Consider the following 21,126-nt stretch of genomic DNA (forward strand, 5'->3'; position numbering starts at 1 on the left):
GTCGCGATGTTTCTCGGAAAGTGAGCGGCACCGCACAAGGCAGTGAGACGCATACGCACTGCGTGCCGCCACCGCCATACGCAGCTCTGCAGGTCAGCACGCCCACGTAAACAGCGCCCAACAACGGGCGCCACGGTGACGACTGCCCCTGCCCCCTTGCCTCCCGCGCAACTCGCTCCTCCTCCTCCCGCCCCTACTCCACCCAACCCCCAGCTCGTTTGATACGGTACGTCTTCGCTATCGACCACCACTTCGCCATTGCACGGAACTGAACCCGTTCGCGCCCGCGCAGACCCCCCCCCCCCCTCTGATTAACGATGTGCGTCACTTCCAACCGGGTCTCACTCTGAACCTCCAGTTTACTGATTCAACGTCTTTGTTCCCCCACGCGTTGTCGGTGTGAATGCGTGCAGGTCTGAACCTTACGACCCGTATGTCCCCCGCGGCGGCGCAGCCCCCGCCGGCCCCAGCGCCGGTAACTCGAAGACGGCCGCGATCCAGCAGCAGATCGACGACACCGTCGGCATCATGCGCGAGAACATCACCAAGGTGGCGGAGCGCGGAGAGCGGTTGGATTCGCTTCAGGACAAGACCGGTGCGTCGTGGTTTGGTGGACGCGTTCCAAAGGCGAGCGACGAGTGCTGATGGGGGGTGTAAACGTGGCCGGATAGATAACCTCGCGGTGTCGGCGCAAGGGTTCCGTCGTGGGGCCAACCGTGTGCGAAAGGTGTGTGATTGTAGACAAGCTTCATGCTCTTCTGAATACCGACGACATTCCTAGAACATGTGGTAAGTTTCGCAATAGCATTGTAACCGAAAACCGCGTGCCAATAATCCAATTTTTTTCGCGTGGTCTCAGGTGGAAGGATATGAAGGTAAGCCTCGCTTCTATGTCTCGAGAACTCGAGCACACCGTTGACCCTCTGTACCAGATGCGACTCATCATCGGCGCCGTGATCGCGATCATCATCGTCATCATCGTCGTCTCCATCGTGAAAGCGACGAAATAGTCGACTCGTACATGAAACGAGGACAACACCCCTATGTCACCGTTAGTTACCCACTCCGTCCTCACATGGTATTTTTCTGCCCTTTGTTGTATCTATGCGCGCGCTACTTTCCATAATCTGACTTTCCGGACTCGCTCTGCCGCCGCCACATGTCGCTCATCCGTCGAGAAAATGTAGATAGGGTGTAGGGTCTATCATGGTATTTGTGTGGAGTTCATTCGGTGGACTTGTCTGTGGCAGGAATTGCGATGTTGTTTACGAAGTTCAAGAACGTCTATGTGGGAGGGTTCGTTTTCACGTGACTATCGGTAAACATCGTACAAAGAACGCAGGGTTTACATGCAAATATCGGCACAAGGTAGGTAGGTATTTCCGGCGCGGTCCCGATAGCGGAACAACCGGTTGCCGCACCGCACGCCAATACGTGCGGCTTGGCGCACACAGTGCATCCACGGTTCCCGTGAGCTGTATAACAGCCGACACACCGCTTCAGCACTGGTACAAATAACTAGGTACATGTATGTGCTACTGTGCGCAATACATTACCTAGCGGCCGCCCACTTCAGCCGTCGAGAGTCAGTACCGAGAGTTCAAGGAAGTGGATGTAACATCAAAAAACGGCAAAAACAAAACACGACAACAGCTCCCGCTCCTTCAGAAGGACGCCCCCGCATCGGTCGCTGCGTACCACTGCGGGCCGTCTTCGTATCCGAGCTCCTCCTGCAGCTCCTTGATCCGCTTCTCCGACGGGCGCTCGTCGGGCGAGTCCCAGTTGTTGCAGAGCGACCAGATGAGCGCGCACGGGTCCTCTTCGTCCGATTCGACCGCGCGGGCGGGGCCGTACGCCCCTTGGAGCTCGAGCGCCGGCTGGAACCGCCTGACCATCCGCGCCAGCACGCGCGGCTCGTACAGCTCGTCCGCGTCCGTCACGTCGGCCGAGGGCTTCAGGACGGGGTCGGAGCCGGAAGGGTCGACGATCCAGGCGAGGTCGTGCGCGAGCGCGTAGGCGCGGGTGAGGCGCGGGTAGATGGGCCAGCCGAGGAAGAAGGTCGGCGGCGGGTGCTTGAGCGCGGCGGAGAAGGGGTCGAATACGGCCGGGAGAGCCGCGAGGGGCTGGAAGGTCTCCGCGAGTCTGCGCCGGTTCTGTGGGAAGAGAGAGAGGTGGGCGAGTGAGTGGTGGGTGGATGATCTGGGCGCGTACCCCCCGCGCGTTGTGGGTGGCGCGCTGCTTACCCCGGTGTGGGACGGATTCTTGGACCAGGGGAGGTGGAGGTGCTCGTACCAAGGGTATTCGGCGGGATCGGGGAGCAGGATGGGCTTGGAGGCGGCGTCGGGGTCGTCGGGGTAGACTATGCCGCGTACGGGGAGGAAGGTGTAGGTTGGCTGAGCATGAATGCGGGCTAGGATTCGGTCCAGCATTTCGGGAGTCGCTTGCGGGAGCCCTTTGATCGTGTTTCCTTCCATCGTGATGCCTTTGAATCCTTCCATGTGAGCTCTGGTCGAAAGTGGTTTATGGGTGGAGGTTGGCGTCAAACTCGGGTGTGATGGATGAGATTGGCGACGAGTGGGGACATCGTTGCGCTTTAGGGGAGGCCATCGTGATCATTGCCTCATAGTCCATTGCAGGCGATATGTGCTGGTCTCGGGCTTGATTGGGGTCGATCGACAGAGGAACAAGTTTCCCACGACCCAGCTGCAGGCGCAATCTGATCACAGAGTCCTAAGATGTAAGTGAGTACGTTGGGGGATATAGAGAACAGCTCGCATATTCAGGTCGATTGCAAGGCGAGCCAAGTACGACTTAAACCAACCAAGCAAAAAGACACGGATTGTCGTGATTCCGTGCGCCGTACGATATCGCACCAAATACACGACGAGATACTGCTGCACAGGTCCATTCATCGCTGACTTGTTGTTTGGGTTGGACAGCGCATTGGGATAGCTGCTCATGTCTGCCATCGGGTGTCCAATAGCAGACTATGCGCGTTTTCGGGGGTGTACGTGTGCGGTCTGTTCGTCCACGGGCCGTCCGTAGTAGAAAGTCGGCGGGGAATACCGTAGGTGTTCCGACCACGGGTCGAATCTCAGGGAAGGTCAGGAACAAGGCCATACACATCAATAAGCTTGTTAATCTCCCGGGTATATACTAGTGTGCGATCAGGACCACGGTTTGCGCTATTGGTGTAAGACTCGCCTCGGGAGTGCGATATTCCCTCTTCGTCCATGCGAGAACCGAAAGCTGTTGTTACCAACAAAACATTGTGTCATCGGAATTGATAGCATTCACCCCAGGTTCGACGGCATCAGGATCAAGAACGTTAGGCTTGATGGTTATTAGCGGATGCGCCAGGTCCTGCAGGATGTGTTTAAGTGTTAGCTATTGACGGTCACAGACCCGACAATGTATCATCAATCACCTAACGAAGGCACATGTTCTCAGGCTGGATCCAAGAACGTAAGATACATCGAGATGAAATTTTGAGGGGGCTTTGAGTTTCTTTCATTGTCAAGATTGGCACTGCTGGGGGAGCGCACGTGCGACGAGTCACGAGGATCTCCAGCGCTTTTTTTTTTGCCAAATTCATTCGGCGGGTTCTTCGTCCTGGGCGTTCCGGCCTGGTGGTCGTTCTCGGTACTGATTACAATCGGCATTCTATCTCATGGACATAGTCTTTGCGACGTCTAGCAGGAAACCCCGGTGTCACTACAAGACTTTATGAGCCAGAGATTCGACAAGATATCACCAGTTCTGATTTTCCCGAGCGCTCTCTTGGGGGGAGGGGGGTATTAAGCATCTCTACGCGAAGCTACGAACAACCTCCGCTAGGATGTTGTTGCCTTGCTCGTTACGGGCATGCGTTCTCCGACGTGCGTCGTCGTCGTCTAGCCTAGCGTGATGCAATGCCGGTTCCCACGTACCACAATTGCTGCATTGCAATGTCTCACCCGGGCAAAGCCAATCTACCTGGTTTTTGTTGCCTTGACGCGAGCTCTGGGGACTTGCTTGCCTACGGTGCTCACATACCGCGCTCTATCAGTGGGCATCATACTGGACGCATATATGCGGTTGGACGACGCTGAGTTGTGCCCGGGAAGTCGACATCCAGGATATCGAGACGACGAGGCTGTGATGCATTACTATGCTATTCGACATGGTGAAACATTCCCCCTCACCTCCCCTACGACATACGCGCAACATATGCGTACGATACATCGCCAGGACTAACCTCCGAGTCGCAGCGCTGACTCTCGTGATACAATGCCCCGATCATGCTTCGTGGTATCCTCTATCGGCACGCCTGCATCTGGCGATTTCAATCCCCGCGACAATGCCACAGAGGCGAGCAGTGCCCCACCGCACATGCTCTTTATTCTCGCGAGTCATGACTTGAACCCCATCTGATGTTTACGCGTTGTGTGTCAACGCGTGTTCAACATGGTTCTTACTTAACTCCAACTTACGCTCTCTCGGTACGTATCCCAACTTCGACTTGCATCCTTTCCTCTCCTCCCTCCCACGACCTTCGCCGCTACGGATCCTCGTCTCGTCTATATCAGAGCGCATTCCTCGTCATGAGCACCCTCACCGCCGTTACTCCCATGTTCACCCCAGAGGAGCTACAAATGAGCTTCACCGACTTGTAAGTACTTCGTTTCGCGTATATTGGACGCGAGAAACCAACGGTGTCTTCCTCACCTAGGTTAAACGCCCCCTTGATCACCAACCAAGACCGGCCACAGTTCTCGGCCCTTCTTAAGGAGGCGACCGACCAAAGCGCCACCTTCGACCCCACCCTCGACATCCCTCAATCCTCCTCTGTACCGTGTCACGGCTCGGAGCCATCGTTTTTTGTTTCAGCGTTGCCCGGTTCATCCCCAAGCTTCGCCGTCGAGTCTCCTCCCACTTACGTTCCCGCCCACGACGGTCGGAAGGATGGTTGCCCGCCGTCGTTTATGCCTTCGATATCCCCCTTCCCCTTCAAACCATCCTTTTATCAACACTACCATGACGCCACGCTCATGGTTCCATCGGCGCCTTCGTTGGTCATGCCTTCCGCGTCCGCCATAACCCCTCAACAGCCCGAAGCACATCTTGCGGTTGACGGTACCTTCTTTCCGCAAGCCACCAGCAGCCAGTACGCCGTCAACCCTTCGTATATCAGCGTATAAACAAACCATCCTAACTCACCGTTCGTAGGTTTGACTTCAGTGATGCTTACTCGGCTGTCAGTCCTTGCACTCAAGTCTCTCCGGCTTCGTGCGTACTATTCTCCATACCACCGCGAACACATGATTCTCACGAATTTAGTAGCAGGCACACGATGGCATCTATGCCGCTCGCCCCTCAGTTCATCACGTTTTCGTACGTCCTTCACGTTTCGTCTATCCAGCATCGTCAGGATGTTCATATGTCAAGCAGATCTGTTGTCGAAGATGATTCGCCATGGCTAGATCCGAATCTCAGCCTTCAAAGCATCGCGAACTCGTACCCTGACTACGATATGTCGGTATCATCCACGGAACAGTCTCTTCACGCCATGCAAGGTGGCGTTCGTCACGACGACATCAGCCCGTCTCCCTCCGGAAAGCCAAAGACTTTGCACATCGATCAGCATGGACCTACGCACTATTCCCGGATGACGCCTCCGTCGCAGCCGGCTCATCAGTCTGCCGTCCAATATGCGCCAGCGTCGCAACACTCCTCGCTCTGTCTGAATCAGGAGCCGTCTGCGAAAGGCAAAGCTGACCAGTCGACAGACGTTGCATTGCGCCGATCTGCACGCCTCGCGAGAGGTTCCGCCAATGATGGCAATGCTGACGTATCCCCCGTTGGAGATCTGGCCATCAGTCAAGACGAGCAAGAGGTCCCTGCCCCTAGGGTTCCGCAGGCGTCGTACAGGCGGCTCCCTTCCCACCGCTTTCCGAAAATCAAAGACGGCAAACAAGTCTGGGCTGAACTGGAGAAAAGGACCTACGCCTGCTGTTGGAAAGACTGCAATCACCAAGTGTCAGGATACGAAGAAGGAGCCGAACATATGGGCGAACACGTTTCCGCGCAAGGCGCTCGCCGCCGGTGCGAGGACTGCGGTACCGGCTTCGACAAGCACCTGGGTCTCGTTCGGCACCTTCTCAGCGGCTCCCATATGGGAATCTCAGTACAGTGCGCTATCTGCAACAGGGAATTTGCCCGACCCGATACCGTTGATCGCCATTGGAAGTCGGGGGCGCACTAGGGTGACCTAAGTCGACTCTCTTAGTCGACTCTCTTGGGCTACGCATCCATGCAAACTTTCTGTTCTCTGGGGACTCGGACTACTCTTCCGCCTTTTCTTTTGCTCCTTGGGATCTGTGCTACTCTGGGCTTTGTTCTATGGCGTGAGTAACGTGTATAACGTTACTCTTCCACGCCAAGTCGTCTTCTTTCCTCCTCGGTTACGCCCGCATCACGTGACCCTATCCTTTCGGTCCGCTCGGCCCGACCAACACGTGTCACCGCCGGTCCCTACCGTCTTTCCGGAGATGGGAAGCAGCAACCGAAAAAATAATCGCTGGGTTTCGCCAACTTCACCTGCATACTGTCCTTCTCTCACCTTCTTTCTCTTGTTGAACTACTGTAATGCTCGTGGGATGTCCATATTGGGGGGTGCGTCTATGCTGCTGCTTTCCTTCTAGATGGACATGGAATCGTTGACAACAGCACAATAGCAGGACCTGGTCGTGACTCAGTGCCGTGGCCAGTCGAATCCGTGTCACCTCGTTACGCTCACGCGCCGCGAGGCACCTTAACGACCCGATATGGAAATCAGGCCTATCCTTCAGCTAGCTGCCAGCGCTCTCGCCGCTCCTCGTCCTCCTCGCAGCTCCATCCCAGTCGTCGCGTCTATGAGGTCTATGGCAACTCGCGCTACAAGCTCGAAACTGGAGGAACGGACACCTCTCGCAATCAGGACGACAATGAGACGCGATGTGACGCCCACCACCCCGATTGCCCTTCTCTGGCTCGCTGTGGCCCTCGGCGCATGCGACCAACGGTGCGCAAACAGCCTTTGGGTTTAAAAACCCCCCCTCCTCCCTGTGTCTTTCGCTATATCAACCTTTCCTCTGTCTTTCCGGGTTGACAACCTACTTCGATCAACCAATATCCCATCTCTCGCCAGTCGCGCTCAATCGCGTCGCATTATCGCACTCCTAAACCACGCTACCTATAGCCATGCACTTCAAGGAATCCGTGAAAGCTGCTCTCATCCAATGGTACGTGTCGATTGTTCCCTCACGGTCAGTACGATTATCCTCAAAGCCGCTCGCAGTTACCTAGAAGCAGTGGCTGAAGACCCAGATGCTGGCACGGCGACCCTGCCACTCGATACAGACCCGTTTTGGCAGTCTGCTTTCAATAGCCTTGTAAGCGAGCAGAACGGAGTCCGTGGTCGTAAGAGAAGTCTTTCCTCCGATGTTGGGCAGAGGTACGCAATCATGGTGTTTTGTTATCGTACAGCTGTGTTAATCTTCTGTTTGCTCAGGTCGCACGTGAAGCAGCCCCGCCTGGACGAGGCCGGCATTCTCGACGAGGCTGCCATTCCCGACGAGGTTGCCTTTTCCGACGAGGCTGGCGTTCCCAAGGACGCTGGCACTCCCAACGAGGCGGACACTCCCAACGATGCGGGCATTCCCAACGAGGCTGGCATTCGCAACGTGTCTCTCGCCGCTCGCCGCATATCCATTGCGGCACTTGTGAATGAAGACAGTCGCTCCGATGTCGAATCAGAGGAACCGATGACGCCAAGAATCCTCTCAGACCATCTCCACGCGCAATCTGAGGTCGATGAAACATTGGCCCAGGAAGACGATTCGGCGTCTCGTATTGAGGACCATCCTGATACTGTATCCCAGGTTGCAGCTCTGCCGAGCAATTCTAGCGCTGACTCGGGACTTCTGGTCTCCCCTGGCGACGACGTCACAATGGTGGCTTGCCCTTGGCCAGGATGCATCGTGCTTGCCGAGGTGTCGAGCGGGAAGATCTCCAAACATATAATGGCTCATATCGTCGAGAGGAATGCTGGCCTTCAAGTTGCCGATTTCAGCTGCCCTTACGAAGGATGCGATACCAAGTGTTCTGACAAGAGGGCTCTGGAACGTCATCTGCGTTCGAACCAGCATCTGAAACTCAAGCTGCTGTGCACGATCTGCGACGCGACCATATCGAGGAAGGATGCTTTCAAACGGCACATGGACACCCAACACGGTGCAGGCAAAGACACGGGCGGTGGCAAGGGCAAGGGCAAGGGCAAGGGCAAGACCTCGGGCAGGAAACGCGAGAACGATACGCAAGAAGGAGAACAGGGGCGCGCCCCCTCGATCTGATCGCGAAGCCGTTGCCTCTAGCTCTAGCTCTCGGTGCTCACTGTCTGAGTGAACACCTGTATAGTCGCCTAACTGAACCCCTGTATAGTTGCCTCTCTGTATTGAACACGCGTATCACTCTTTGTACGAACGACGATATCATGTAACCGAAATACCTTATCAATACATTATTATATTCGATGCACTATAGTTTCCCGCAAGTCCGTCGAAATGAAGTGATGGGTGAGGTTCGTACCGTCGTCGCCGGCCGAATAAGTCAATCGCGTCCACATATCCTCGCTTTTCTGTAGGTACTCTAGATGAACCGGATTTTGAGCATGCTCTACTGCGAGCAACGACGTTTTTCTGTGCGCCAATCCCGCGGGGTGGCTGGCGGCGCGGCATGTCCCCAAAAACACGTGATCACGAATGATATGTTTGCGCTGATACCTTCTCCGGTCCCCGGTTCACTTTGAACGGGGCTCACGTCCATCCGCCTTCCGTTGTTGTTGCTGGTCTTCATCATCCATCGCTGTTATGCGCAGTGCGTCCCAAGACTGCGTGACAGTGCAAGGATTATCACGATGCCAGGAGTGCAAGACCCATTTCACCGTCGTCCGCACCTCGCGGATATCGCGGACGACCTGTCCATCGTCGCATCTCTGGAATCGAATTCCACGGAATCTGATTTGGCAGGTCCTGGCCGCGTGATGGGTCATATTCTGTCGGCAGGCGGAAGACGTCTCGACCGCATCGTCGGACGACTGGTGCACAAGCCTCATTCCCCGAACCCTGGCAATACACTAGCCGACGCCTCTTCTGTCTTCGATATACAGGCAGACGATCTTCTGGACGACTTCACTTTTGTCACGGATTCGCTTGATACAACTTCGGATGCGGTGGGATTGGGTAACACACTAGGCAAAGTGCTGTCAATCGGCGGAGAGCGACTTAACAGGCTTCTGGGAAAGACGATGAGCAGGCTCGGCTTTGGAGCCGATCCATCTATTAAACGCGTAGCTGAGCTGCTGGAGGCCCAAATGAAGGCGACCATCTTGCAAAGGCGTTGTGGGACATGTATGACGTTTTGGTCCGCTTCACCACGCACTTCCGCGATATCCCCACTCCAAATGCTGTTGGATTATGTCGGCGATTTCAGGCACCTAGGCTGCCTCACATGTCGCGGTGAGGCGGTACCAAAGCTCTTGTCGCAGAGGGAGTTCAGGAAGTTGTGCTCTGGCATTGTCCGTAGAACGCGGTACGTCTACTAATCATGCGACCGTGTATACGTTATTTCACTCGCTGAAGCTTCTCAAGGCAATCACACCCATACACGCGAATGTCAACTACTTATTGCATCTTTGCCCTTGCTTCGTTCCACGATAGCATGCGTGCGTATCTAGAAGGGATCGGTGCTATCGAGGCCCTGGAAAGCACGCGTCGTGACCTCACGTTACGGTTGAAGCATCATGAACCTCTATTGACGTCATCTCGCCGTGCGCTAGTGTGGTTTGCGCAGAACGACGTGCTAACGGTGTTGAAGACGTGCCTTGGAATTGCCAATGTCTCCTCTTCGACAACTAGGCTCAGGAAATATAATTTGCAAGGTGCCCTGGAGAATCTTGATTCCGGAATTACGCAACTCATAACTGTCATGCGGTGAGCCCACTAGATCCCCAAACCCGACTCATCAAATGACATGCCATGATGACCTATGTGGATCAGGCATCCAGATCATCAAGTTACGGCGATCGCAGGATTGACGCAGCTGCTGGGCCATTATTTCGATTTCTTGATACACATAAATCACCACGCGAGGCCAGTCGTACTGTCAGAGGGATTCGTTTCTCTGCTATGGTACCTCCTTGCTTCCACAGCAGATCCAGTCCTCGAGGGCTTAGTTGTGACCCTCCTATTGACCGTATATCACGAATACGCAACCTATTCTATAGAGCGAAAGTCTTTCCATCGCATGCTTTCCCAAGAACGCGTGGATAGCGCAATATGGAACGTCTGGGTATGGTCATCTCTTTCCATGCCTTTGTTTCGTACAAGGTTTGTACTACTTGTACTCTTCCAGTTAGCTTAACGAGAGCTTATGATGATCTATCGTAGGGTTTCCATGCCACAAGTCCTCCAGAAACTCCGGCCATCGGATTTGGAGGCACTGATGTTCGACATGCAAACGCCCTACGGGCAAGGCAGCGGTCCGCACCTTCAACCTTCCATGAGGGCAGGGATACGCAGCCTGAAAGGCGTCATGGCTTCCTTTCTAAGTGATCATGATCCAGTCCTGCAGCTCATAATGGATCTGACCTGCCCTCTAAACGAGCTCGCTGATGATTTCCAAAAGGCGCGTTTTTTTGCTTGGGAGATTAAAGGGTACGAGATCCCGAGGGCAATCCCGGAACAGGAACTATCGATTGTGAGGAGGCAGGTTGTCGAAGGAACACTGGAGTAAGTACTCAGATGCTATCCGGGTGACCTATCTGTTGACGAGAGATAGGTGTACTTGTACTGCAGACGATGTAGCGATGTACTTGAACAAAATAGCCCCGCATTACGAACGAGAGCTTCAAAACTGGCTCTTGCATGAACTCGGTTCTCTCTCGTGGTTCAAGGCAGCGAAACACGTTCTTATGGAAGAATGGTACAATTACGTCCCTCCAGAGTCGCCCTTCGAACTTTCCTTCACGTGCACCGGCATCTTCCAATATGTTGATATCACAGGATCAACGAAGGCAGGAGCACTCAGTCCATTCAGTGCGCGGATCATCCTTGCGAAATCTGACTAGCGATTCGTACTAGGTCATCAATCGTCACTGGAACAGTAGCATTCCCTCAGAACGACATAGTTGTTCTCGCCTTGTAACGCCCGACACGACAGCGCACATGCGCTGGGTACCAATGGAGGAGTTATCAGAAGCCTACTTCCCGATACGCATCGTTGGTATGGTCGGGAAAGAGCCAGAACGTTTCATTCAATGCCGAAACCCCGGGCTCATTACCCTCGGGGACAGCCAGACCAGCGGGACCGGGGAGACCGTATACTGTTTAGCACTCACCACATATGATGCTCCCGTGTTTTGGATGTCCAGGTGAGCCAAAAGGCGTCGGCGTGATTATGACAACTGAAAAGTGTTTACATAGCTCATATCTCATACACGCCATCAAGGGCGACGAATTTGAACTTTTGCACAAGGATGCAGAAACAGAATGCTCGTGCCAAGCGGACTGGAATCATTATTGGTTCACGGAAGAGGACGATTAGTGAAATGAAGCTGGATCAATATCATTATACGGATGGATGCGAGATGCGGTGACGTGAAATGTATGATATGCTACATGTGGATAATGTGTATATACTAATATTACACCGGTGGTCGTAAACATAGCTCCTTATATATCATTCACGAGATCCTTGAGGAGAGGTCGGGCATCGATAATTCTCGGATCCAGTCGTGCTCGCTTTGGTGAGCAGGCGTTGCTCTTCGCTTCATGCCGATCGGAATGTGGATCCGCTTCGGAAAGCAACGCCACATTCGATGATCGTTTGCGGGTTGTCAGCGGGATCAGCGAACGATGCATCTGATGTGCGCCAGGTGGCAGATTGTAGATCCATTTACGGTCGGCCATGAGCATAAAGAACTCATTCAACAGCGGAGCGCTCTGAAGCGTGCTCCGCGACCCGAATATGATAAGTTTTGACCGAGCGCGGGTGACGGACACGTTAACACGCCGCCAGTCCTTCACGAGCTCACCCACCTGAGGGCCAGTCAGCATGTATCAAGAGATGACCGAGATCTGGTGCTCACAGCTCCTGATTCGTTCGATTTCACCATCGAAATGATGATGCAGTCCTTGTCCCTCCCTTGACTCCGGTCAGCGGTGAGGATCTCGATGCCCGAATGATCCTGAAGTAGGTGCGAGAGGAGCTTGATTTGCTGGCGGTAAAGCGATATTACGCCGATTTGGTCTTCTCGTACACCCCCGGCGAGTAACGATCGCACTGTCTGATACACTAGTTCTGCTTCGACCTCGTTTTGGACCAAGTCGCCGACTTTGGAATCACGAGCGGGTACTAGATCTGTGTCGACGAAAACCGCCTTGCAGCTGGAGACAAATGCAATGTTAGGGAAACAGACTAGATGTGGGCAGCCAACAACATCACCTCTCGGCCAAAAGGTGTTCGATCCAGCAGGTGGAGTTCCCGCACGACGATTTGTGCATCGCCGTGAGCTGTTCGCGCCTAGGCAGAATCAGAGCTCTCTTCGCGACCTCTTTGGACCCGCACCGGAGGCGGTCGCTGTAGATGAGTTTGTTGGACAACGTCATGATGTCTTCGTTCATGCGGTACTGGAAAGCAAGATCCGTTACGGCGTGTGGATGCGCGTCGGACAAGCGCCTGAACAATGAGACGTCGAAGCCGCCCTTCTTCGCGTCCTTATTTCGCACCTGCTTAATCATGAGAGCCGCAGCTGGTTGAACCGATATCCGAGACTCACCAAAGGAGGGAGTTGGAAGTGATCGCCGACTAAAACAAATTTCTCGGCATGCCGTAGAGGTCCGAGACAGGTAGGCAAGGTAATCTGGGATGCCTCGTCCACGATGCAGTAGTCGAAAGTCCTTCGTGCAAACACCGGGCTGGGTTCCTCATATTAGACAACAAACTGTGGAGAGACGCGCAAGAAACTGACTGTTCGATCGACAAACACGTGGTCGCGACGACGGGAGGCGTCATCATCTGTTTCTCGAGCTCTTCGACGCTGTTCGCCTCCTTCCTCGCCGCAAGCGTGAATTTGTGGACATCGCGGTGGACCTGATGGCATGTTTGAAATCAGCATGGCGTTTCGGCAACGCGGAATCACTTCACGTACCTTGTCAACGTTACCCAAACGGAGGATACCGAATTCAGCATCCAATAGCTTGAGTAGAATAGTGTCCACCGCCGAATGGGTATAAGACGTCAATAGCACCGTCTTGCCCCTCCTGACCAGCTCCTTGATGAGAGCCACGATGACCGTCGTCTTCCCGGTGCCCGGCATGCCCAAAATCAGTGCATAGTCCTGTGCAGCCATGACTTTGTCCATCGCCTCGCGCTGGTTCGGGTTCATCCCCTCTAGCGCTTTCGCGTATGCATCGTCCAGCACCTCCACCTCGTCGTCTTCTTCTACGTCCGGCCAATCGAACTGCGGCGTTTTAAGATCGACGACGAGCCCGAGGCGGCGTTTATCACCATCTTGGTAGAACAGATGCGCGAGGTTATCACGGACACGACTCATCCCGCCGAAGAGCTCGTCGCGATCGATGCGGAAGAGGACGTCCGGAGTGGGGGTGCGGGTGCGGGCCGCGATGCGCCCCAGGTGCAGCTCGTGGTCCACACCGAGGATGACCTCTGTCGGAGTGAGCTCGACGATGAAGCCACGGGACAGCGCAAGGAGGTGGGGCTCCACAGAGATCGTGACGGCGTCGCCGACACCCATGTGTCCGTTCAGCAGAGAGGCCGCCTCGTCTGTCTCACCACCTTGCTTGACGAAGCGGTAAGTGAACTGGTGGATGCGATGGTGTGCCTGTGCCGCGGGCGGTACGTATGCATGGTCGAGCACCATGTCCGCGAAGCACCGACCTCTGGCCTCGCGCTCACGCGCGCCCATGATCCAGAGTTCCTTCTTGAACCGCACGATGTCGCGTTCCTCGAGCGAGATGAGTTGCTCCCATTTCTTGAAGAATTCGCGATGGGAGACGGTAAGGTGGCCCGTCTTTTCAAAGTAAATGTCCGCGATGGGCGAAGATACGTCCTCGATGTCCTCCACAGCCTGAGGAGAAAGTGGTTCATGAGTGATCTGCTGAAGCGATTGCACCGAGATACTCACCCTGCGGTAGAGCATGCATGCATCCGACACGTAGCAGCGCTTGCATATCCGCTCGTCGTCGATAGTCTCTGGTAGGAATCGTGCAGCGTCCTCGATTTGCACCACGTCGCGTTCCTTTCTGTCGTATTCCATGCCCTCCACGGTTTCATCATCATCGGCACCGTCGGGATGCTCTCCGGTCCGATCGCGTCCAACTTTGGCCTTGGCTCGCTTGTCCATCCATCCAGCCAGCTCGTTCCGGACACTAAGCAGGGCACGGATTTCGGCGCGGCCGGCGGGAACGCGAACGACTTCCTCGCTTTGGGTGTAGTACAGCAACCCGCTCTCGACGGCCTCATCATACCTAGAACGAGGCCTTATCGTTAACACCGACGGAGCCCGAAGATCGAGAAGAGACGCGCCTTTCGCTCATCAATAAAGTGTAAAGCATGGTCTGAGCACGATGTTCCATGCCGGCCACGTTCCTACCCGTCTTGATCTCGAACGGGAAGGGGGAGGATGTCATCGTGCTCGCCGAGGCTACCATCTTGGTCTTCGTGAACGGCGATTCCGTACGCTCCTCGACAACGCCTTGTACGCTGGCATCGATTTTGCCCTTCAGGCCCCACCTAGCACATCAGATATCAGATCACAAACATTCAGACGGGCACAACAGGTGCGAACCTCGGGCTCCACATGTCCTCTTCGACGTCGTGTAGGGCGGTGATGGCCAACAAACTCTTCTGACCGTTCTTGGCTCGGGTGTTGACGAGCACGGCGTCTTCCTACGACAAAACCTCGTCAGCTCCATATTCTAACCGAAATGGCCTTCGTAGAAAGTTTCTAACCCTTGGATTCCCCTGTTGTATGTATCGTTCTCCAAACACTTTGATACCGACCGCTCTCGCGTTGAGCTCTTTCTTCGCCGCTTCGACGTCGCAACCGATCGTAACGAGACTGCTAAGGCCAGAAGGGGTCCGGACGACACCGTTGATCAGCGAGGATATGAAGCCTTCGTCCCATCTGTTATTGGTCCGTCAGTCGGGATGCGCGGAGACCCACTGAAGTTTTTCTTGGCTTACCGTCCCTCTTTGAGACAGGATTGGACGACTTCGTGCAGCATGTTACCCCATACCAAACTCGGGCTAGCGCCTGATTCAGACGAGGCTTGCCTAATCAGCGAGCTGAGAAGAGGTTTTCGTCGACCTGTTTGCAGAGGAATCAAAAACCGATTCAGCACCAAGGACGAAAGACACGCACATTGACTTGCGTTGCTCAATGCGGTAGCTGTTAAGAGCAGATCGGGATGCGCGATGATGATGTTATTCTTGGATGTTATGTCTACGCTGAGAATTCCGGAGGCATCGCTCTTGAACGAGCCCAAGACGTTGACGACGTCCCCTGCAAATAGGAAAACGAATCAGCGAGGTCATGCGGGGCAGATGAGGAGCGCGGAAGAAACCTTTCTCCAGCTCTGTCCACGCCCAATCGTCGTGGAGAACAACCCGTCTTTGAGTAGTCGAAGAGTGCGTGGAGTAGATAGCTTTATCATCCCGGACGGTCAGAACCTGACGGGGGGACGCAGTCAGCAATGTCGTCTAAGGAGGGAAACCTGGCGGGGCGCCCGGGATCAATGCTGCACGCATCAGCGACGCGATCACGTGTGATTCACGAGCGCGCGCCCAAAAACGCCCTTCCCCAGATAGGTGCATACCTTGACGAATCGACCTGATTGTTCCAACTCGTCGATGGACTCGACGACGCACCGCGTACATTCCTCTTGTGTGTACGCTTCAGGAGAGCGGTCAGGAACGTCCGAGGCAGAGAGCTTTAAAGACGGTAGTTTCGCCTGCACGGGTGTTTTTCTCTTCATATTGTCCACGTAAGCAAACACGACGAGTTCGCGTGAAACAGATGGCTCACGTCGCGGTGAGATTTATGGGGTGACCTGCTTTTCTTCGGGGTGAGCATGTCTTCCCAGTCCCAGTCCTCCGCGCCGGCAGTGAGCGCGGCAAGATCCACGTCCGCAGCCTGCACGTTCTCCAACTTGTGCGTCGGCTTCTTCGGGGACTTGTGCTTTCGGGGAGTGAGAAGGGCATGTTGTGCATTATATACGCGGGAGGAGAGCGGGGAGAGAGGCGTGGATCTCGGTCGAGGTGCAGGAGAGGAGCGTTTGTGGTGTTTCTTCGGGTGTTTACGAGGAGAGTGTCGCGCTGGAGATGCCAGGGGGGAGGAGGAGTTGAAGAAGGAGTCGTCCAAGCCGGAGAGCAGCTCGCTCATGAATGCAGCCTCTTCTGCTGCTGTGCGCGTCGGGGCCGGCATGTTGCTAGAGGATTGGAGATGCGTGGGAAAATTCTGGCGGCGCGTTGACGGAGACGCGGTGGTGGAGGGTGGTGGCGTGGCGCTTTGAAGCGGCAACGGCCCTTCGGGACTTTGCTCGTCCACCAGCATTGCCCTGCAGGTAACATACCTGCGCGTTTTCCAGTGAGATTATATCACTCCCCGACACATAATCAGCCCTCGGAAAGAAAAGGAGACGCGCCCATTTCTCCTTTTCCGCGTCAAGGTGATGCATCTCCGCCATCATCGGGAGCGATCACGGCGACTCGACCTCGACCTCGACCTCGAGAAGAAAAGGAGACGCGCCCATTTCTCCTTTTCCAAGTCAAGTTGATCCATCTTGTGGTCTCCGCCATCATCGGGAGCAATCACGGCGACTCGACCTCGACCTCTTCTTCTGGACACGACCCGCTCTTGTCGTCCCTGATAGACCAATAAGTAGAAGGCACCAGTGGCTCTTGAATCGCTGATATCGTCCCCTTGACCGGTGTACTCTCAAAAGTCCCTGTCCTCGTGGGTGCGAAGAGTCTGTACGTATCGCCGTTTTCTTATGTTCCTGGACGCGGCGGATGATCACTGACGCACGCATGCACGGCTTGATATGACTCTCCGGACCACGGCGGGCGCATCAGATATGTTTCCGCTTGGAAGATCGCGGTGTACTCTTACCATAGCCGCGGGCGCTTGTGCCTCGCCGTCGTGACTCTCATTTCGCCGACACGCCCACACAGTGCGCTCTTCAACACCCCATATGCACCGAAAGGACCGTCCCTGGAGTGCCTATTTGCGACAGCGCAGTCGACAAGTCTGACTCGGCATACGCCGCGTCGGTCTCGGGACCGACGCCATCACCGCATCCCGCCGTTCCGGGCCTGCGGGGAGAGCGCATCACCCGCCAAGTGTGTCTATATATGGAATTCGACGGCGCTCCTTCGCGTACACGTGCTTTTTTATCCGTGGCGACCGTCTCATGACTTTGCGTGCGCACTGCGCAGCGTCGATTCATCGCGGGATACCTTTCGCGTCGTGTTCCCCTGGCACGGGGAGCGTTGGCCGTGCGCCCACTTCGCCGGACGTTGCCCACGCCAGGCGTGTACCCAGGTACTGGGCAAGAGTATAAAAAGAGGGCGAGGGAGGGCGATGGAACGGCAGACAGCTCTCGCAGTCGACCCCCTCGTTTTTCTCTCTCTCTCCGTCCTCTCGTCTCCGTCATCACCGTGTGGCAATGGCCCGCTTTTCTGCCCTCGTCGCGTTCGTCGCACTCGGTGCCGCCGTCGGCGTGACGGCGCAGGAGCCCAACTGCGCCAGGAACTACACCGTCCAGCTCGGCGACACCTGCAACAGCATCGCCGCCGCCCAGAACGTGCCGACGTAGGTTTTTTTTTTTTTCGCTCCTGACCGCGCCTTTTGTGTCCAGCCGTGTCTCGAAGGCTGCGCATTCTGAACGGGCCCCGTCGTTCCTTACAGGCTGCAACTCGAGGAGGTGAACGCGGACAAGATCGACGCGGACTGCTCCAACCTCGCCCTGGGAGAGGTAATAGTCCACACACTCCGTAACAACGTCTTCTGATTTCGACTTGGCGTGCTTTTTTTTCTCCCTCTGCAGCCTCTGTGCTTGGGCATCATCGGCCAGGACTGCAACGTGACGCATGTTGTCGCGAGCGGCGACACCTGCAGCTCGATCGCGGGAGCCGCTGGGATCAAGTTTAGCCTTCTTCTCACCAACAACCCGAACATCGACGACAACTGCGACAACATCGGCATCGGCGAGGTGAGCCTCTTGAGTCGACAAAAAGCCGCAGGTTGCCGGGCGGTGATCTTAACGCGGCTTTTTTGGTTCTTATCTGCAGGTCCTTTGCACGGCCAACACGACGATCGTCCAGTAATTAGTTGTGGGGCTTGTGGATGTGGGACTTCCGTACGCGCGAGTTGTACGGTCAAGGCGCTGTCTCGTGTATTGCTACGCTCGCGAACAATTGGCGGGCGGGCCTGTTTTTGGATATCAGTATGCCGCCCGATCGGACCTATTTTGTGAAAGCGCCTGGTAAGGACCGGTTTCTCCACTAAGCGTATAAAGTGCGTGGCTATTCCAGACCGACTTGGGGATATATATATACGCTGCATCTCACGCTGGATGGTCTTTGGTACTCATAACAACACGACCTACTAGAGTGGGCAACTTTCGACGCCATTCGTGACAGGAAAAGCGAGATCCACGAGAAATATCTACTGCTGCTCCATGTAATGCAGCATGTTCGCGAGCTATGCAAGGCGGAAAGAGCATACTTACAGACGTTGGGCGCGTCACCACCCCGAACCAGTCAAGGGTCCCCTAGTCGTAAATGTTATATATCCACCAATGTTAGGGGTCCAAGTATGTTTTTCTGCCGCCTCATGAGGGTGGTTCCCCGCGACTGTCGACACTACTTACCTGTGAGTTAACTGCGAACCGCTCGAACATGTAATAGTCGCCATGCAAAGAGAAATCGAAGGCCGTGTTTTGCCGCCCTGATCGGACGATCGCCCACGTGGCTATGGCAACCTATGACGCCAGATCCGCTCGACCGAACCCCAGATTAGGGAAGTCCACTGCCTAGAGCAACGCTTCATCACCGTCCACGATGACAATGTTGGCCACGAAGCCTTCCTCGAACGCCTACTCAACGCCGCCAAATGAACACGTTGAGGGAAGTCAAACTTCCGCATCTCGGCGCAGTGAGCAGCGCGCGCTACGCACAGATCCGATTCAGGGAGCACCCCAGAGTCCATCGAAGCTCGCGCTCGTCACGACGATCGGCGACACCCTCGAATCGCTCTCCACAATAGGGGGATCCAAATATCGCTTCAAGGGCGACGCTTCAGCACAACGCTTCGAGCAGAAGCGGGACTCGACGATTCAGGGTGAAGCGGCGAAACGGTGAAGCGAGTCGTGAGCCGCTTTCGCCACCTCGAAGCGCGCTTCGCTTCAAGCCCTTCAGACTTGTAGTTCATACTGATCACATTTGTAAACTGATCGATAAAATTCCATGACTTGTCCGTTTCTTGCTCCCATCTCGCCGCATATCTCAGTATGCCCAAGCGTGTCCCCCGACAACCAGTAGCATCTCCTGCGAAGAAAGTCAGGCTCGCACCTGTCAACAACACAGCGGGAACGGCTGTGCCGGCCAAAGCGAAGGTCAAGGTTAACGACAACATGTACGAAGTTTTCACCACTGTTCACGGATGATATCTCACTTGTGTTTAGATGGGAGAAGAACCCGGACCTTACATGGTCTCTCATCAGCGCCGTTGAGGACAACGAAGACATCAAACAGGCCCTATTCCCCGGTGTGGGAGCCAACGTTTCGACAGGCCGCGGTGGTGGGAAACCGAAGACAGAGTTCCAGTACATGGTGGCAGCAGAAGTCTTCGGAAAGCATGACAGCTTCAAAGACGAGTTCCACGCTGCGAAGACCAGCAAGGAGAAGAAGCTGTGGTCGGACAAGATAAAAAACCGCATCGACAAGTGAATCCGTCTGACAGAGTTTCAAGAAACCGTCTGATGTTCCACGTATACAGGCTCATCAAGGCAACCAAGCAATACAAGGAGGAGCTGGGGTCGACGGGAGAGGGAATCCAGCACTCGTCGGATATCGATGAGGATGCAAAAAATGAGTTCGTCAACAAGTGGCGTACGTACTGCTGTCCTGGCACATCCTCGCTTTCGCTGAACACCTTGCAGTCGCCATCAAGTCGAAGTTCCCTTGGTTCTTTGAGATCCGCAATCTCATTGCAGAGCGACCGAACGTCACGCCCGTCGGGATCGGCAACAGCTCAAGTGAATTCGACTTGTCTGTTCTCGGTCAGAGTGATTCGGAGCCCACGATCCCTGGAGAGCTCAGTGACGACGAACCCGCCATTGAGAAGACTGATGACGAAAACCATGATGAGGACGGCGGACTGGTGATTGTCGAGAAATCCAAGACCGACGATCTCGCCATAAAAGACGAGGGTGTGGATGTTGTTGTGAAGAACGAGGCCGTAGATGTGTCATCATTGGCTAAGCACACTCCGGCACGTCCTGCCCGCTCACAGCCAGTATCGCAGTCGGTCGCAAAAGGAAAAAAAAGCAAGGGACGCGATGATATCTTCGAATTTGCGGCAGAAGAGCAGAAGACGCAGCAGGCGGAGCTTGGCGTTCGCAAGATCAAAGTTGAGGGTCAGATCCGGTTGGCGGCGGAGCGGCAGACTCACAAGTTCAACCTTGAGATGGCGAAGGTCAAGCAGATGGAGGCCGATAGGGCCTTGGAGAAGGAACGGTTGGAGATCAGGCGGATGACGCTGATGTTCGAGATGGAGAAGTTCCGTCATAACGCCGCCGCCTCATCGTCGAGCACCGTATCTACGCCCTCATCGTTGTTTGTCCCCTTGCAGCCATTTGACCTCGGGCTCGCCGGATTCAACTCGGAAGGAGCAGGACCGCCAGGCAATGCAGAAAACGAGTTCAATTTCGGCACTCTGGCACAGTAGAGATATGGCATCCGTATGCTAGGCTATCTCGCTAGTAATCATATTCATCAGAACTATCCTCCTCGCGCAAGGTG

The 21,126-nt window shown here is 55.0% G+C and overlaps 7 protein-coding genes across 7 annotated transcripts; 5 read left to right on the forward strand and 2 right to left on the reverse strand.

The window, feature by feature from the left end:
• The first annotated feature begins 171 nt into the window (after positions 1–171).
• PUNSTDRAFT_92675 (synaptobrevin) lies at positions 172–1,270 on the forward strand. Its single transcript, XM_007388053.1, has 7 exons — positions 172–226; positions 295–319; positions 414–595; positions 672–727; positions 782–789; positions 860–875; positions 933–1,270. Coding segments are annotated over exons 2-7 (342 nt in total). The 5' UTR covers positions 172–226; positions 295–317; the 3' UTR covers positions 1,011–1,270.
• A 97-nt stretch (positions 1,271–1,367) lies between these two features.
• Positions 1,368–2,498, reverse strand: PUNSTDRAFT_146366 (uncharacterized protein; the record flags this gene model as incomplete). Its single annotated transcript, XM_007388054.1, has 2 exons — positions 1,368–2,153; positions 2,244–2,498. Coding segments are annotated over 2 exons (788 nt in total), but the record flags the coding sequence as incomplete, so codon positions are not given.
• Positions 2,499–4,583: 2,085 nt separating this feature from the next.
• PUNSTDRAFT_138369 (uncharacterized protein) lies at positions 4,584–6,244 on the forward strand (the record flags this gene model as incomplete). Its single annotated transcript, XM_007388055.1, has 5 exons — positions 4,584–4,651; positions 4,712–5,146; positions 5,209–5,268; positions 5,326–5,373; positions 5,431–6,244. The coding sequence occupies 5 exons, from the start codon at positions 4,584–4,586 to the stop codon at positions 6,242–6,244; spliced, it is 1,425 nt and encodes a 474-aa protein (XP_007388117.1).
• A 977-nt stretch (positions 6,245–7,221) lies between these two features.
• Positions 7,222–8,372, forward strand: PUNSTDRAFT_138370 (uncharacterized protein; the record flags this gene model as incomplete). Its single annotated transcript, XM_007388056.1, has 3 exons — positions 7,222–7,262; positions 7,319–7,474; positions 7,532–8,372. 3 exons carry the CDS (start codon positions 7,222–7,224, stop codon positions 8,370–8,372), a joined length of 1,038 nt encoding a protein of 345 aa, XP_007388118.1.
• A 3,378-nt stretch (positions 8,373–11,750) lies between these two features.
• On the reverse strand, positions 11,751–16,525 carry PUNSTDRAFT_75877 (Dna2-domain-containing protein; the record flags this gene model as incomplete). The annotated part of the gene is made up of 16 exons (XM_007388057.1): positions 11,751–12,116; positions 12,167–12,464; positions 12,523–12,794; positions 13,045–13,170; positions 13,229–14,167; positions 14,225–14,338; positions 14,420–14,557; positions 14,622–14,832; positions 14,888–14,988; positions 15,052–15,226; positions 15,286–15,409; positions 15,464–15,604; positions 15,666–15,746; positions 15,932–15,980; positions 16,127–16,273; positions 16,319–16,525. 16 exons carry the CDS (start codon positions 16,523–16,525, stop codon positions 11,751–11,753), a joined length of 3,489 nt encoding a protein of 1,162 aa, XP_007388119.1.
• Positions 16,526–17,179: 654 nt separating this feature from the next.
• PUNSTDRAFT_122751 (uncharacterized protein) lies at positions 17,180–18,733 on the forward strand. The gene is made up of 4 exons (XM_007388058.1): positions 17,180–17,914; positions 18,011–18,077; positions 18,150–18,314; positions 18,394–18,733. Exons 1-4 carry the CDS (start codon positions 17,769–17,771, stop codon positions 18,427–18,429), a joined length of 414 nt encoding a protein of 137 aa, XP_007388120.1. The 5' UTR covers positions 17,180–17,768; the 3' UTR covers positions 18,430–18,733.
• Positions 18,734–19,613: 880 nt separating this feature from the next.
• Positions 19,614–21,052, forward strand: PUNSTDRAFT_138373 (uncharacterized protein; the record flags this gene model as incomplete). Its single annotated transcript, XM_007388059.1, has 4 exons — positions 19,614–19,738; positions 19,788–20,048; positions 20,102–20,214; positions 20,265–21,052. The coding sequence occupies 4 exons, from the start codon at positions 19,614–19,616 to the stop codon at positions 21,050–21,052; spliced, it is 1,287 nt and encodes a 428-aa protein (XP_007388121.1).
• Between the last annotated feature and the right edge of the window lie 74 nt (positions 21,053–21,126).

Source organism: Punctularia strigosozonata (genome assembly GCF_000264995.1).
Source record: "Punctularia strigosozonata HHB-11173 SS5 unplaced genomic scaffold PUNSTscaffold_16, whole genome shotgun sequence".
Lineage (NCBI taxonomy): Eukaryota > Fungi > Basidiomycota > Agaricomycetes > Corticiales > Punctulariaceae > Punctularia > Punctularia strigosozonata.

Excerpts from the sequence above, each read along its gene's own strand:
- PUNSTDRAFT_92675 (XM_007388053.1), top strand. Across the intron at positions 596-671 it reads TTCGCTTCAGGACAAGACCG|ATAACCTCGCGGTGTCGGCG; the intron begins GTGCGTCGTGGT and ends GTGGCCGGATAG.
- PUNSTDRAFT_122751 (XM_007388058.1), top strand. The coding sequence starts at position 17,769 with ATGGCCCGCTTTTCTGCCCTCGTCGCGTTCGTCGCACTCGGTGCCGCC. Across the intron at positions 18,078-18,149 it reads CCAACCTCGCCCTGGGAGAG|CCTCTGTGCTTGGGCATCAT; the intron begins GTAATAGTCCAC and ends CTCCCTCTGCAG. Across the intron at positions 18,315-18,393 it reads ACAACATCGGCATCGGCGAG|GTCCTTTGCACGGCCAACAC; the intron begins GTGAGCCTCTTG and ends TCTTATCTGCAG.